Source organism: Corylus avellana, chromosome ca5 (assembly GCF_901000735.1).
Source record: "Corylus avellana chromosome ca5, CavTom2PMs-1.0".
Lineage (NCBI taxonomy): Eukaryota > Viridiplantae > Streptophyta > Magnoliopsida > Fagales > Betulaceae > Corylus > Corylus avellana.
The window spans coordinates 983341-999818 of record NC_081545.1 but is presented as its reverse complement, the minus strand read 5'-3'; the positions used below and the strand labels follow the sequence as shown (position 1 = coordinate 999818).

General features: G+C 36.1%; 3 protein-coding genes across 3 annotated transcripts; 2 read left to right on the top strand and 1 right to left on the bottom strand.

Moving 5' to 3' along the window:
• The first annotated feature begins 2026 nt into the window (after nucleotides 1-2026).
• Nucleotides 2027-3671, top strand: LOC132180615 (receptor-like protein 7). The gene is made up of 2 exons (XM_059593503.1): nucleotides 2027-3466; nucleotides 3597-3671. Exons 1-2 carry the CDS (start codon nucleotides 2027-2029, stop codon nucleotides 3669-3671), a joined length of 1515 nt encoding a protein of 504 aa, XP_059449486.1.
• Nucleotides 3525-5161, top strand: LOC132183295 (receptor-like protein Cf-9 homolog). Its single transcript, XM_059596697.1, has one exon. The coding sequence runs from the start codon at nucleotides 3680-3682 to the stop codon at nucleotides 5120-5122; it is 1443 nt and encodes a 480-aa protein (XP_059452680.1). The 5' UTR covers nucleotides 3525-3679; the 3' UTR covers nucleotides 5123-5161.
• Nucleotides 5162-6913: 1752 nt separating this feature from the next.
• LOC132183236 (pentatricopeptide repeat-containing protein At4g26680, mitochondrial-like) lies at nucleotides 6914-9008 on the bottom strand. The gene is made up of 3 exons (XM_059596639.1): nucleotides 7394-9008; nucleotides 7046-7105; nucleotides 6914-6971 (listed from the first exon to the last, which is right to left on the bottom strand). The coding sequence occupies exon 1, from the start codon at nucleotides 9006-9008 to the stop codon at nucleotides 7416-7418; it is 1593 nt and encodes a 530-aa protein (XP_059452622.1). The 3' UTR covers nucleotides 6914-6971; nucleotides 7046-7105; nucleotides 7394-7415.
• Between the last annotated feature and the right edge of the window lie 7470 nt (nucleotides 9009-16478).

The window sequence follows — 16478 nt, the reverse complement described above, 5'->3', positions numbered from 1 at the left end:
TATATATGTATACACCCAACATTTCTAATAGCTTAAAATTTGTTGGGCGTTAAAAAATAGCATAAAGAATTTATGGGTGGCTTGGTGTTAGACACTTATGTCCACCCCTCCAAATGCTCCTAAGAGCTACATTGTGCTCATTAACTTGATTTTTTCTACAATACAATGGTCATTATTTATAAGGTAATGTATAAATATAATTATAATAATCAAATCCCATTGATTTAATTACAATCCCAATTTTTGATTACAATTCAACAATAAATATAGAATATTTCAATATCAACATAATTATAAAATATACGAAAAATATTATATATTTTTCATATATTCTAAGAATCCTTAGGAAGCATATGAATCACACACGTTGAAATTCTAGTGATCATCATTCAGATATTGGCTGAGCGAGGAGAATTATTAGGTCTACAAACTTCTGCAATGCTTATATCCTTACAAGGCTATAAAAGACCTTCACTTGCAGTTTGTGTAGTAGTGGCAAGGAGAGAAGGAAACCGTTCCATTCATTGATTTATTTCCTTTTCTTCGTAAATTGGATATCCCATTTCTTTCGTGGGTGATATTTGGTCAACAATAGGTATCCAAATGATGGATAGTTGTAATTGGCAAGTAGAAGATTCAAACATGCTTATGGACATTCATGTGGAAAAAGGACCTTGATGCTGACATGGATAATAACATCTACGTTGAAGATGGAAGAAAATGGTAGATGAGGAACTTATCAAGACTGAACCATGCAGACGGGTCGCCTACGGCAAATCTGACTAATCGTATTTAATTGGGAGGTTGAAGATCCAGTTGGCAGTCTTTGGAAGGAGTCCACCCACAACCAACAAAAAATCAATCTTTATAGATATTTGCTTTTGAGGATACCCGCCCGCCACCAATCATTTTCTGAAGAAATCATCATCTATATATAAGTACATGTTGTCTGACAACCAATAATTCAAGACAGATCAATATCTAATCCGCGTAGTTTACCCAAGGGAAGACTTGGAAGAAGAAAGATAAACACATCATGATCGAGAAGTCTTCGCAGGACTTGGAAGGAGAGAGTGACACCTTGACTTATCTCCCTCATCCCTCTAACACCTCATTTGGATTGGAGGCGTACTAAATCCGATCATCATGAGTGACAAATTAATCTCAAAGCATCAAAGGGTGAGGACAAACGGTAACAGCATTTTATAATAGGACTGCTCATTCTAAGATTGAAGCAATATCATTTATCAATTTAGAGTATGAGAAAACTATGCTCATTCTCTCAACTTACACTCAAATGACAATATTTCCTTTCAAACTAAAAAAGTACTATTGCAGTTCTTTTTTTTTTTTTTTTAATCTTTTTTCCACAAGCTGATTTTGTAATAGTTTGGATTGGGCCCATAAAGAGCAAACAAAACACCTTTTATTTTTTGATATTGCTATTGTTCACACTCAGTTAAGACGGTTAATGTAACAAATATGAAGTCGTTTTTTTTTTTTTTAAATGTCATACACTAAAAAACCAAAAAATTAAACTACTTATAACACGTTATGTCAACAATAAAAGGATTAGGCATTCATGACCCAAAAAAAAAGTTTACGTTCTTTTCATTATCTGTGTATTTATTTTTTAAGTTTGGTTTTTGGACGTTCACTGTAATTTGATAGCAAGTGGAAGACATAGAAAAGCAAAAGCAATGGGAAAACTGTGGCCACCTAACTAAGTAGCAAGTGGAAGACAAAGAAAAGCATGCAAAAGCAATGAGAAAACAAGGCTTGATAAATTAATTAAGTGTGAAAGTTAAACCACCAAACAGCTAGGGCCTTCATGTGACATGATGTGAAATCGTAATGTACTCAATAATAATGGAAGCATCTAATTAGTCACACTTTTTTAAAATTCCATTTGGAGTCTCCAACTTATGTAAAGCATACGTATATCCTTCCTACTCTATAAAACCCCCTTCACTTGTAGTTCAGCTGGCCTCATCAAATTAAACAGCCAAAAACATACTAAAACATCATGGATACCTATTTGTATCGCTTCATATTCGTGCGCTTCCTTTTTCTTCTCTCAATATTGTTCCTTGTTTTACTCATTGCCTCTTTGTCTTCTTTGCAGCCACTTTGTCATGATGATGAGAGATCTGCCTTGTTGCAATTCAAGGATAGCTTTATCCTAAACAAGTCTGCTTCTGCTGATCCTTCTGGGTATCCTAAGGATGTTGCATCATGGAGTCTAGAAGGAGGGAATAGTGATTGCTGCTCATGGGATGGGGTTGATTGCAATGAGGACACGGGTCATGTGATTGGCCTTGACCTCAGTAGCAGCTTTCTCTATGGTTCTATTTATTCCAGCAACAGCCTCTTCCGCCTTCTTCAACTTCAAAGGCTTAATCTTGCTGATAATGACTTCAACGACTCTCAAATCCCATTCAAAATTGGCAATTTTTTGAGGTTAACCTATCTGAACCTCTCCTACTCTTTGTTTTCTGGACAAATCCCCTCAGAGCTCTCACATCTCAACAAGCTGTCTTCCATCGATCTGACTCTTAATTATGGTTTATATACTCTAAGTGAATTCAGAAGTCTAGTTCAAAACTTCACTACCCTGGAAGAGCTTTTACTCTCTGACATCAATTTCTCGTCCTCTATACCTGAAAGTTTGGTAAATTTATCTTCTTTGACAACACTACATCTAGAAAATTGTGAATTGCATGGGGAATTCCCAACAAGAATTTTTCAGCTACCAAACCTACGGGATCTTAGGATAGGATGGAATCCGAATCTCACTGGTCATTTGCCTGAATTTCACCTAGGCAATCCCCTTCAGGTGCTAAGTATCAGACGAACAACTTTTTTTGCTTCAGTTAGATCTATCCCACCTTCATTGAGTAATCTCACCCAACTCACTTACTTAGATCTTTCAAGAAACAATCTTACAGGCCACATCCCTTCTTCCGTCTTTGCTAACCTCACTCAACTAACTCTTCTGGATCTTTCATACAATAAATTGAGTGGGACAATGGAGTTTGACATGTTTCATAAGATCAAAAGTTTAAGTGTGCTTAGGCTATCATCCAACAATTTGACATTGCTCCCACCTTCATTGAGTAATCTCACCCAACTCACTTACCTGGATCTGTCAAGAAACACTCTTACAGGCCACATCCCTTCTTCCGTCTTTGCTAACCTCACTCAACTAACTTTTCTGGACCTTTCATACAATAAATTGAGTGGGACATTGGAGTTTGACATGTTTCTTAAGATCAAAAGTTTAAGTGTGCTTAGGCTATCATCCAATAATTTGACATTGCTAACCAAGGCCAACTCAAATGATACTCATCCACAGTTTCACACTCTAGAATTGGCTTCTTGCAACTTACGGAAGTTCCCAGATTTCTTACACAGCCAAAACAAATTGAGTTGGCTCAATCTAGGAGGCAACAATCTTGATGGCCTAGTACCGAGATGGATGTATAATGCAAGTAGAGAATCTCTTGACACTATAATCCTTTCTAACAATTTTCTAATAGGCTTTGAACAACCTCCGGTTGTTCTCCCATGGTCTAATCTAACTTCTTTATCTCTAGACAATAACAAGCTGCAAGGATCACTCCCAATTCCACCACCATCTATCCAGTATTATCGAGTTCAAAGGAACTTGATAAGAGAAATGTCACCGTTGATTTGCAATCTCAGTTCACTTTATTACCTTGATTTGTCCTATAACAACTTGAGTGGCATGCTTCACTCATGTTTAGGAAACTCCAGTTCTTTGGAAATACTTCAACTTCGAAGCAACAACTTCCGTGGCACCATCCCAAAAACATGGGCAAAGCGAAGCAGCTTATGGATGATTGATTTAAGTGAAAACCAATTACAAGGTCAGCTTCCCAGATCAATGGCTAACTGTATGATGCTACGATATCTTAATGTTAGTAACAATCAGATCAATGGCACCTTTCCCTCCGGGTTGGTTTGCAATCTGAGTTCACTTGAAGTACTTGATTTGTCCTATAACAACTTGAGTGGAAAGCTTCATCCATGTTTAGGAAACTTCAGTCCTCCTTTGTCAATACTTCAACTACGAAGCAACAGCTTTCATGGCACCATCCCAAAAACATGGGCAATGGGGAACAACTTAACGGTGATTGACTTAAGTGAAAACCAAGTCCAAGGTCAGTTACCAAGATCCATGGCCAACTGTCTGATGCTTGAGTATCTTCATGTTGGTAACAATCAGATCAATGATACCTTTCCCTTTTGGTTGGGAATTCTTTCTCGGTTGAAGGTTCTTGTCCTCCGTTCTAATGCATTCCAAGGTTCAATAAAGAGTTTTGAAATCAACGATACATTCCCTGAGTTGCATATCATTGATCTCTCTCAAAATAATTTCTCTGGAAATTTGCCCACAGAGTATTTCCGACATTGGAATGCCATGAAAGTTGTTGGTGCAAATGAATTGAAATACATGGAGGTGAATTCTAGAAGAGATGGGTTTGGTAGCTCTATCCAATGCACAATCACAATTTCATACAAAGGCATAACGTTGAAATATGAGAAAATCCTAGATGTGTTTAGGGTCATTGATCTCTCAGGCAATAGATTTGATGGCGAAATTCCAGAACTTGTGGGGAGTCTTAAAGGACTTCATTCGCTAAATCTATCCAATAATGCACTCATTGGTCATATCCCACCATCTTTAGGGAACTTGACAAACCTAGAATCAATGGACCTTTCCCAAAACAAGTTATTTGGAGAGATACCAGCACAATTAACCCAACTCTTTTCTCTTGAATATTTCAATGTCTCCAACAACCGTCTCACAGGAGCTATACCACGTGGAAATCAATTCGACACATTTCAAAAGAATTCATTTGGAGGTAATCCAAGATTGTGTGGAAGCCCGCTATCAAAGAAATGTGGAGATTTCAATTACACTCCAACTCCACCTTATCCCTTCGAAGAGAATCAATGCTCCTCATCTCCATTTGAATTTGGGTGGAAAGTGGTTGCCATAGGGTATGGATGTGGATTTGTTATAGGAGTTGTTATTGGGAAAATTGTTATTACAAGGAAGTATGGTTTGTTTGTGAAGATTTTTGGAAAGATGTAGCAAACTCAAAAAATGGTGACTGGAGAAGGCCATAAATTTGAATTTAGTTAAATAAAATGTTTTAGAAAAGTATAAATGTCTATGTTTCTAGCATGATTATAGGGTGCTTGATGGAATTGTAAGCATATACAAATTTCAATGTAATATCTTACTATTTGTGTGTGAGTTTGCATCCGTTGTGCATGTTTTTGTTTTTGTTTTTTGTTTTTTTTTTTTTTTCCTTATATTAGAAACCATTGATGAATGAATCAGAAAAGTGTGTAAAGGTTAACCTTCAACAAGCTGATTTGAACCCACGCATGAGAAACTTAAGCTGATTAGATCTAAGTCAGTGAGTTGGGTGAGATTACTCAATGAAGAGAATCAAAGCTTAGAGTCTCCATTTGAATTTGGGTGGAAAGTAGTTGTCATAGGGTATGGATGTGGATTTGTTATCGGAGTTGTTATTGGGCAAATTGTTATTACAAGGAAGTATGGTTGGTTTGTGAAGATTTTTGGAAAGATGTAGCAAACTTGCAGAATGGTCAATTGGAGAAGGCCATACATTTGAATTTAGTTAAATAAATTGTTTTGGAAAAGTATAAATGTCTATGTTTCTAGCATTATTATAGGATGCTTGATGGAATTGTAAGCGTATACAAATTTCAATGTAATGTCTTACTATTTGTGTGTGAGTTTGCATCTGTTGTGTATGTTTTTTTTTTTTTTTTTTTTTTTCCATATATTAAACAATCTTGTTTGTTTGTTGGCTCTATTCCTAGTTTGTGTCGTGTAAATTAGAAACCATTGATGAATGTATCAGCAAACTGTGTAAAGGTAAACCTTCAACAATGTAACGGGGAAAGGTGGCTGACCACCCCACCCTACGGAGGGGTGACCACTTTTTTATTTTTTAACTTTGAAGGTAAAAACTTTATTTTACAATAGACTAGGTTATTAGTTATGTCGAGTGTTAATGGTTTCGGTCAAACAGCTAACGGTGGGGACCATTTTGGAGAAATAGCTTACTCCATGGATCTTTAAGATAGTTTTGACACCTAAGGATCAGTTTGGTACAATTACAATTAAAAAAAAAAAAAAAAAAGGGTCAAACGATTACCCAGTTTGAAGTGTTGGAGAGATGAATATTTTGGGAAGTCTCGAATTGAATCCTATTATGGTTGCTATCCAATGTGGAACAAGTTTCCAATTGAATCCTATTATGATTTCTATCCAATGTGGGGCAAGTCTCCAGTTGAGAAGCAATCAAAACATATGCTCTTATAGGGACCACCACCATCCATCTTGTCGAGGGGAAGTCTCCAATAGAGAAGCAATTGACAACATGCTCCCATGGGGATGATGAGAAACCATCATCATCACCTTGCATGAATCTAGAGCTATTTCTAGTATTCTATACATATATATGTGCCGAAAAACACCAATATATGTCGACAAAAAAAAAAAATGCAAAAACAAAAAATTACCTGAACAAATTCCAAAGTCGCACCTCGCGTTATTGACCCCTACCTCCTTGATGGAGACTTTAGACTTATTTTTGTTCAATGGGATTGTTTAGACTCCTAATATTGTAACAAACAAAATGCATGAGCAAAAAGAGGGAAAGTAACTGAACCGTACCTCCTTCATGGAGAGTTTGACTTGCTGGCCCCTTTATTGGAGCCCTTGCCTCCTTGCTTCTTAACGTGAACCCCTCCTGAACTGAACTTACCTCCTAGAGGTTAAGGTGATTTGGTTAGGTGTAGCCAAGGTTGGAGTAGCTGGAGTTACAGAGTTGTGAATAGGAACTTCCGTTACTCCAGAAATTGACTCAATAGCTCCCCCAGGATAAGGAATAGTCTTGTAATATCTGAAAATTAATCATGAAATGGTCCTTAAACACCTGGATGACAGCAATAGACTTCAAACTACAAGTGATCCTACCTGGAAAATTTTGCCATTCATCCTCGTGCCATTCAGAAAAAATGGTCCTAGTACCTCCACCTTGATAAAAGGTAAATAAAGAACACAATAATCTTAGGAAGCAGAGCACCAAGTTTGCAACCTTAATGTAAGAAATCATTATACTTGCTTTTCACAGTAAAAATAAAACAATGGAAGATTATACAGCTTGCTTTAGTTTTGCTCTCAAAGTAAAAAGAGTAGTTCCCACTAAAAGCTAAGATTTACAAGTTACAAGGTGAGATCAGGTGCAAGAAGAGGTCAATTTACAACAACACAACCTTTATAAGTTACATGGAAAGCATAGGTGCATACACCCTTAGCATTTACCTCCAAATGCTTTCTTCTCATACTAGGCACCAAAGTTGGTGGTTTCGGATTTGTCAAAGCCTGCTGGCATAAGACCTCTAGCTTCCATCTCACTACATAACATCTTTGCCTCTTGAATTTTTCCACACTGGCAAAGCCCAATGCAAATCTCAGATAAGCTGCCTGAATCAGGAGCCATTGATCTCTCAAACATTTCCTTCAAGACTTGGACTGCTCCATCAAAGTCCTCATTTTTGCATAAAGTTGATACCAACATTTTGAAAGTATGTTCATTTGGATGGCAACCACTCCTTAACATGCTTTTATATATTTGAAAGGCACGCTCGGAGTTCTTTCTCATGCACTGACCACAAATAAGGGCAGAAAACGTTGTGGCATTTGGCACTAAGTTATGCTTATCAAGTTCCTTAACCAGATATGCCGCTTTCTTTGTCTTACCCTCCTTGCATAGTCCAAATATCAAGGCATTATACGTTAAAATATCAGCCTTAACTTGATTCCTCAACATCTCCTCATAAAGCTTGCTGCCCATCTCACTATTACCCACTTGGCTATACCCATTTATCAAGGTATTGTAGGTCACAATATTAGAAGTAACATTCGCCGCCTTCATCTCAATGAAAACTCTATTAGCTTCAAGTAATTTCCCTTCCTTGCAAAATCCATGGATAAGCGTGTTAAATGTAACCACATCCTGGTGCACCCCACTCCTTTCCATTGAGTTTTTAAACTTTACTGCAAAGCTCAATAGACCCTTACTGCAATGTCCTGCAATCAATGTGTTATAAGATGCAGTATTCGGTCTAAAACCCATGCTTTCTATCTCCCTAAATGCCTCAACAGCCTTCTCCAATTTTCCCGATTTACAGTAAGTGCGCATGATCATATTAAGGGTATAAACATTTGGCGAAATCCTATGACGCCGCATTTCTCTGTAGAATGCCAAAGTAATATCCATCCTGTGCAAATCAAGCAAAGAGCTCATGTAGGCATTACATGACTCAATAGTAGGGAAAAATCCATAATCCTTCATTCGACAAAAAGTATCAGTGGCATCCCTAAACTTCTTCATATGCGCAAAAGTCTTGAAAAGTGAGTCAAAAACACGAGGCCAAGAATCACACAAGCGGTACGAGTGTAGCATTTCTTCGAACAGATTGGAGTGTACATCTATGGAACCAGGTACAATAATGTTCCTCAAAATGGACTCTGCAGATTTGAATTTCCGGTTTTTTGTGAGAATGTGGAGAGTTATGGAATGAATTTCGAGGGAATGGCAACTGGGTTTTTGAATCCCAGCCCAGTTGAAAAACTCAAGGGAATGAACATGGTCCTTCTGAATCTTGAGCAATACATGTTTCATTCTGAGGGGTGTTAGATCGGTTGATAACGAACTGAGCTTAGCCCAATCAGAGTGAATTAGGTGGCTGTGTGCAACGTTTATGAAATCAAGGTCTTGACCTCTGGGCTCAGGGACTGTTCGGTGGGGTATTGGAATTGGTTTCCACTTCCTTTCTCCAAAATTCCCAGGGATCGTGGGTTTCACAGAGGAATTCAGCAAAGTCGAAAATCGACGGAGTGGGAAACTGTTATTCATAATTTCTTCATAAAACATATAAAATGGGTTTTCCTTTTGGTACGCGAACAAGCCGAACAACTTTGTTGTATAACCAAAGCGATTGTTTGACTCAAATTATTTCGTCCTAATTCAACGTAATGGAAGTGGGTCTTGACGAAAACAATGGGACTAACCTTCTTTAGACGCAGAGAACGAAGAAAATGGAGCTTTTGGGCTCACTTCGCTTTGCATAAGACCTCTGAACCTTCGCTGAGGCATAAAAAACACAAAGAAACGGCCTTTAAATTGCACTGAATGAAAAAGAAGAAGGAAGGAATGGGACCGACGACTGTCGTTGATATATACCAACTAACCGGTCGTATTGGCACGTAGTCGAGGATAATCGTTTGTCGCTATTAATTGAGAAAACGACTAGAATTTTATTTTCTTTTATTTTATTTTATTTTTTTCATTCAAAGCGGGAAAGGGGGGGTTGGAGTTTTAACAAACCACAAGTCGTATACGCTTGACATGTGACAACAAGTTGTTGTTCGTGTGTTGTGTCATGTACTTATCACCTACCAATTATGCGAGATTTTACAGTCATAAGCAGATTTTTACCTTATTGAATTTGAGTTCAAGTCGAGTTAAATTGAATGAATATCGAGCAAGTTGTCGAACGAATTGAATTATTCATAGTCCTAATTGTGTTGCCATAATTAGAGTATTACTTGAAGGTAGTAGGACGCTCATCCTACATATTTGTTGTCAAGGCTCTCCCGCTTAGCCTTTTAAAGTGATCATGTCATGACGCCTTCGTCGACACATTTTTTGACTCGAGCACAAATCTTCACAAAACTAATTTCAGTTGAAAACCACAAGATTTGGGCATATTTAATATATGAGTAATGCTAAATACTATATAATTTTATACAACATTCAGCCAACATTATGTTGACATGGCACTCATAACCAACTATTAAATACCTTTTTTTTATTGTTATTGTTTAACAATAATTATTTCGTCCTCAAGAGGTAGCTCAATCGGATAGAACCATACCTAATGAAACAGAGGTCACTAGTCCGAATTTCCTTCCCCCTCTTGTGTAGACATGTCAAAAAAAAAAAAAAAAAAAAGAAAAAAAAAGGGGGATTAATTCAATGGTTAGTGCCACATCATCATTTTTGGATAATGATTTGATAAAATTATAGTATCTAGAATTAAATGGTTATTCATATGAAATAGCCATTCATTTCATTTGTTTGATTGCACACCAAACAAAGAATAAGAGATGGCCATCCATTCCAACCTCTTATATTCCCAATAATATATACCTATGTATAATTACCATATAATCATCATTTATTTACGAGATAACACTAACTGGCTCTCGGTCTCTCTCTTCTCTTGTTTGTCTATTTGGGGGTTGGGAAAGCATGTGAAAGGTGCTTGACTTGACTTGGCCCTCAGACAATATTTTCTCGAAATTACAAGGCATTTTGAATCCATGAACAAACTCACATGGGGTCTCTTCAGCTCGTTTGTTTCTTTGTAAGATATTTTCATAGGAAGGAACAAGGTGCTTTCGCTTCAAACCGCGTTTCCCGGCCCTCGTCTACACATGATTTTCATTAATTCTCTCAACAATAAGTGAAAAACAAAAAGTAGTATAAGATTAGATTACATGGTTGTTTCATATAGATTACAATAATTGAGTCACACTTTTTCAAAATACATCTTGTTTTGAATGAGTCGTCTTCTTGGGTGTACAAACTTATGTAACGCTTATAAAAGTCCTTCACTTGTAGTTCTTTCTTTATCAAAAGAGCAATGTACACAGTAAAAGATGATGGATAACTCTGGATCTCCAATACTGCTACTTACAGGGAGAATTTCCAACTGAAATTTTTTTGCTACCAAATCTATGGAATCTTATTGTAGCATACAATGAAGATCTCATTGGCCATTTGCCTGAATTTCACTCTAACAGTTCTTTGGAGCTTTTGACACTTGAGGGCACAAGTTTTTATGGTAAACTACCGAATTCAATTGGAAATTTAAGTTCATTATATTTTTTAGATTTTCCAAAATGCCATTTCTTTGGATCTATCCCACTTTCACTGAGTAATCTTACTTAACTCACTGATTTGGATTTGTCAGAGAACAATCTTACAAGTCACACCCTTTCTTCCTTATTAATTAACTAACCTGACTCAACTAATTTATCTGGACATCTCATTTAATAAATTGGTTGGGGTGCTAGAGTTTGACATGTTTCTTTAGATCAAAAGTTTAAGTGTGCTTATTCTATCATCCAACAATTTGACATTGTTGACCAAGGCTAATTCAAATGATACTCTTCCACAGTTTCACACTCTAGGATGGGGTTCTTGCAACTTACGGAAGTCTCCAGATTTCTTACGTAACCAAAACAAATTGACTTGGCTTGAGTTGCAAAACAACAATCTTACAGGCTTAATACCCAAATGGATGTATAATGCAAGTATCGAAGCTCTTTCAGCTATATTCCTTTCTGACAATTTTCTAATAGGCTTTGAACAATCTCTAGTTGTTCTCCCATGGTCTAAGTTGGAAGTTTCATTACTTGGAAGTAACAGGCTGCAAGGATCGCTCCCCATTCGACAACCATCTATTAAGATTTATCAAGTCCAATGGAACTTGATAAGAGAAATGTCGCCATTGATTTGCAATTTGAGTTCACTTTATGTACTTGATTTGTCCTATAAAAACTTCTCTGGCATGCTTCAAAAAATATGGGCAAAGGGAAGCAACTTAAGCTTGATTGACTTAAGTAAAAACCAATTCCAAGGTCACCTACCAAGATCCATGGCAAATTGTATGATGCTAGAATATCTTCATTTTGGTAACAATAAGATCATTGATTGGTAACAATAAGATCATTGACACCTTTCCCTTTTGGGTTGGGGACTCTTTCTCAGTTGAAGGTTCTTATGCTTCGTTGTAATGGATTTCATGGCCACTGAAACCAATTATACATTACCCAAGGTGCATATTATTGATCTCTCTCATAATAGTTTCTCTGAAAATTTGCCTGCAGAGTATTTCCTACATTGGAATGTCATGAAAGTTGTTGGTGACAATAAGTTGAAATACATGGATTTATATTTTATCCGATTCGGGTTGGCTTTAGTTGTCGAATACACAGTTAAAATGACAAACAAAGGCATAGATTTGGAGTACAAGAAAATCCAAGATGCGTTCACGGTCATTGATTTCTCAAGCAATAGATTTAGAGGAGAAGTTCTAGAACTTGTGGGGAGTCTTGAAGGACTTCATTTGCTAAATTTTTCTAATAATGCTCTCACTGGTCATATCCTATCATCTTTAGGGAACTTGACAGGTATAGAATCAATGGACCTTTCCCAAAACAATTTGCTTGGAAAGATACCTCAACAACTAACACAACTCTTTTTCCTTGCATCCTTTAATGTCTCCAACAATGTCTCACAGGACTTATACCACATGGAAATCAATTTGACACATTTCAGAATAGTTCATTTGGATGTAATCCAAGACTGTGTAGGAATCCTTTATCAAAGAAATGTGGAGGTTACAAGTACACTCAAATCTCAACTTCTCCCTTCGAAGAGAGTCAAAGCTCAGGTCTCCATTTGAATTTGGTTGGAAAGTAGTTGTCATAGGGTATGGATGTGGATTTGTAATAGGAGTTGTTATTGGGCAAATTGTTATTACAAGGAAGTATGGTTGGTTCGTGAAGATTTTTGGAAAGATGTAGCAAACTTGAAGAATGGTGAGTTGGAGACGGTCAAAAATTTGAATTTAGTTAAATAAAATGTTTTAGAGGAATTAAGTATAAATGTTTAAGTTTTAGCATTATTGTACGTATGGTGCTTGATGGAATTGTAAGCTTATAAAAATTTAAATGTAATACCTCACCATTTGTGTGAGTTTGCATGTGTCTGAGTTTTTTTTGTGTTTACTAACAATTGACTTTTTAATGAAAAAAATACACTTAGCTCTCCCTAACTTACTCCATATTTGACACTTAGGTCGTCAAATTTTAAAATTGACACTTGAGATGGCTGAACCAATCCCATAAGCTATAGGTTAGATTGGTTAGCGCGCCCACCTGAAAAGTGAATTCTATTTTCCATTCATAATATAATATATATATATATATATATATATAGATCAAGGTCTAATAATTAAGAACAACGTGTGAAGAGTGAACTATTGGAGAAATGGATCCTATTGATTTATGTCAACGCCCATATTCTTTCTAAAATGCAGCATTTGGTCTAAAATAATGATCTACATCTTCCTAAACACCTTAACAGCCTTCTCCAATTTTGCCAATTTACAGTTAATTATAAGCAAACATGACCGTATTAACACTAATATTCACATAATCATTTCCTCGTACCACGCGTAAAATGGTTTTTGTTTTTATTTTTTTATTTTCTTTTTGTTATGTGAACAAGCAGGAATGGTTTGTGTAGAATCAATTGAAAAACTCTAAATAGATAAATATCACAATTTTATGCGGAATTAACAGATATATATCAAAACAAACATTCACCAAAATATGAACAATCACACACAAAGATTTTGGTGATGAAGAGGAAACATTTTAGAAAACCTTCTAAAAGTAAAACCTCTCCGAGACAGTCAAACCCAGGAAATCACTATCAAAAGATTATCCAGAGATTACAGACACTAGGAACACTTACAACCCTTTGCAAGACCTTGACTCTATAAGATCGACAAGACTCCAACTTGTCTCCTTGCTCACAATCTTCTTCAACGTGATTCTCCTTTATCGGACCCTTCCGATAGACTTCAATTAAGCACACAATCAATACTAACAAAATCCTCTAAGAGGAATCAATTTGGCTCACAACAAAATAATTACTCAAGCACAGCCTCAAACGAACTCTCTGGGGGTGAAAATTCGTACCTCTATCTTCTATAATGATGTATATATACCCCCAACAAAACCCTAGACCTAACCCACTTAAAATCATGTTTTTTAACCTAAAACTTACGGGGTGTCCGGACAGGTTAATGGGCTGTCCGGACAGGGCTTTACGGAGCAGAAATTTAGTTTTTGGAAATGCGGTCCGGACCTGGGGAATTGCGGTCCGGACCCGGCCTGTCCAGTCTTGATCAACAGCTCCGATCGATAGGTGTTTGTGGTCCGATTGAGCTGAAATTTTGCAGGGACGTTCATAACACATGAATCTACAATATGAACGGTGGAGATTGGATTCTGAGTATTCTATATCAGTATTTGAGCCCGTAAACAGTAGCATCTGTATTTTGGAACTGAATTAAGTCAACACAAGAACTAACAAACTCCCCCTTTGGCAATTCAGTGACAAAACCAAAATGTCGAGCCAATCCCATCATCTCCCCATATTTACTCCCCCTTTTTGTCACAGAATGACAAAAGGTCTTCATGTTTCCTGAAACACTTCACAAAATACATCAAGGCATATGTGGAACAAGAAGACATAAATAAAACTCATGATAAAAAAATGACGTAGAATGCGTGATCATAAAGAAATATCAGTAAAACTCCCCATCAATGTATGACTCAATTAACAACAAGAAACTGGAAATGCAAAGCATGTTTCTCCCCCTCAAAAGTTAAATGAACACACATGATAACACATCAATGACTCATGTATTGCACAATGAATATCCAAACATGCTCCAAATATACAAAATATACATGAGACTAAAAATGGCAAGAAACTCATATTGCTTAACCCAAGAAAAGAAAAATGTTCCATTCATCTCATGCTTGTGTGGTGTGTGTGTAAGCCATCCAAAGAGAAAAATTTTTAACTTACAAAATGAGGAGAAAGTTTCACCACCATGAGGTTTTGACAAGTATATCAAATCAAAAGTCAAACATTATCATACTAGGGCCTAGCCACTCTCATCCTATACATTTCTCTTTGTAAAATATTTTGCACAAGTTTGACACAGTGAAATAAATTCCTTGTGGAATATGATCTTTTGATTTTATTTGTTTCACTATTTTGTTTATTTTTCTCTTTGAGAAAGTGTCCTTAAACTTTTGGTGCTTATCACAAAAGAGAAAGCATGAATTTTTAAGCCCTACGTTCAACTAGCATATGGTCAATTTGAAAAATATGACTAGTCAAAAACCTCATATGGTTACTGATAAGTGCCAAATATTGCATATTTGAACCCCTTTATTTACATTAGTTAATCCTTTAGCTGTGTCGTTATTTCATATTTTGTGTTAGTTTTGTGTTTTTAGTGTTTTGTAGGTCATTGAAGAAAAACTGCAGCTTTAAAGGGAAAAATGCGAAGTTTGGAAGAAAGCATACTTTGAGAAGACCTAGATTGTGTGGTTAAGTCTAACCAAATCTAAGGAAAGGTTAAATCGGATTAAAGTTCAGATTGGATAAGATTTCGGATCGGATTCAAATTCAGATTCTGCACACGTCTTAGTATTTTGACCATAACTCTCCGTTCAAATATCGGATTGAAGTGATTCAAACGGAATTGGAAAGCTAGCTCAAAATACTACAATTTGTTGTGAAATAGGATTTTCGTAATTCGTACAATTACTATGTCAAAATCGCCCCGTAATTAAAGGACACAAATCTGGACGAATCCTATTCCGATTTCAGACTTCTATTTTGATTGGGAGACAGACCTCCGAATTATCTAAGTTTACTTGGGCTTCTAGGACTTCCCTAAGCTTATAAATAGACTTCTTTGCATTCAAGAAAATATACACAATACCAGAGAGCAAAATTCTTTTGTTTAGTTTTTCTTTAGGTTTAGATTTAGGTTTAGATTTTATTTTTATGTGGAGCTAAATTCCCAACTAAGGTTGGGGATAAAGCCTCACCGATGAAGAACATCAATACTTTTATGTAAGTTTTTATTATTCTGATTTTATTGGGTTTTATATTTCAATTGTTTTACTTCTAATCAATTGTATGGAGTGATTCTTGGATATCTCTTGTGATTCAAGGATACATGTGATGATTTGAGATAGTTTCATATGATTGATTGCTTGGCTTTTAACTCATAAAAATTGGATATCCCTTATGATTTGTTCTACGGATACATCTGGTGTTTCAATTGAATTAGGATTCCTTTTGTGATTTGGTCAATGAATGGATACATGGGATGATTTTGATTAATTCTTTGAAGCATAGTAAAACATATCTATGATTTAATTTGTGAGAACTTCAGATTCATATTGATGAACATAAAGTATGTTGTTATGATTTGGTGAGTGTGAATTCCCAAACCTTAGTACCTTTATTCTTAGATTTACTTATTTTATTTAGTTTATGTTTATCCTTTAATTTTCAAACTCAAAAGTCAAAACCCTTTTGGAACTAGATTAGGATTTAATTAGTTTAGATATAAATTGTTCTTTCAAAAATACAATTCTCTGTGGGATCGACCTCGCACTTGCAATCCATTAAACTACAATTGATTCGTGCACTTGCGAGTTAAATAAATTTGCA

Excerpts from the sequence above, each read along its gene's own strand:
- LOC132180615 (XM_059593503.1), top strand. The coding sequence starts at position 2,027 with ATGGATACCTATTTGTATCGCTTCATATTCGTGCGCTTCCTTTTTCTT. Across the intron at positions 3,467-3,596 it reads GCAACAATCTTGATGGCCTA|ACAATAACAAGCTGCAAGGA; the intron begins GTACCGAGATGG and ends CTTTATCTCTAG.
- LOC132183295 (XM_059596697.1), top strand. The coding sequence starts at position 3,680 with ATGTCACCGTTGATTTGCAATCTCAGTTCACTTTATTACCTTGATTTG.
- LOC132183236 (XM_059596639.1), bottom strand. The coding sequence starts at position 9,008 with ATGTTTTATGAAGAAATTATGAATAACAGTTTCCCACTCCGTCGATTT.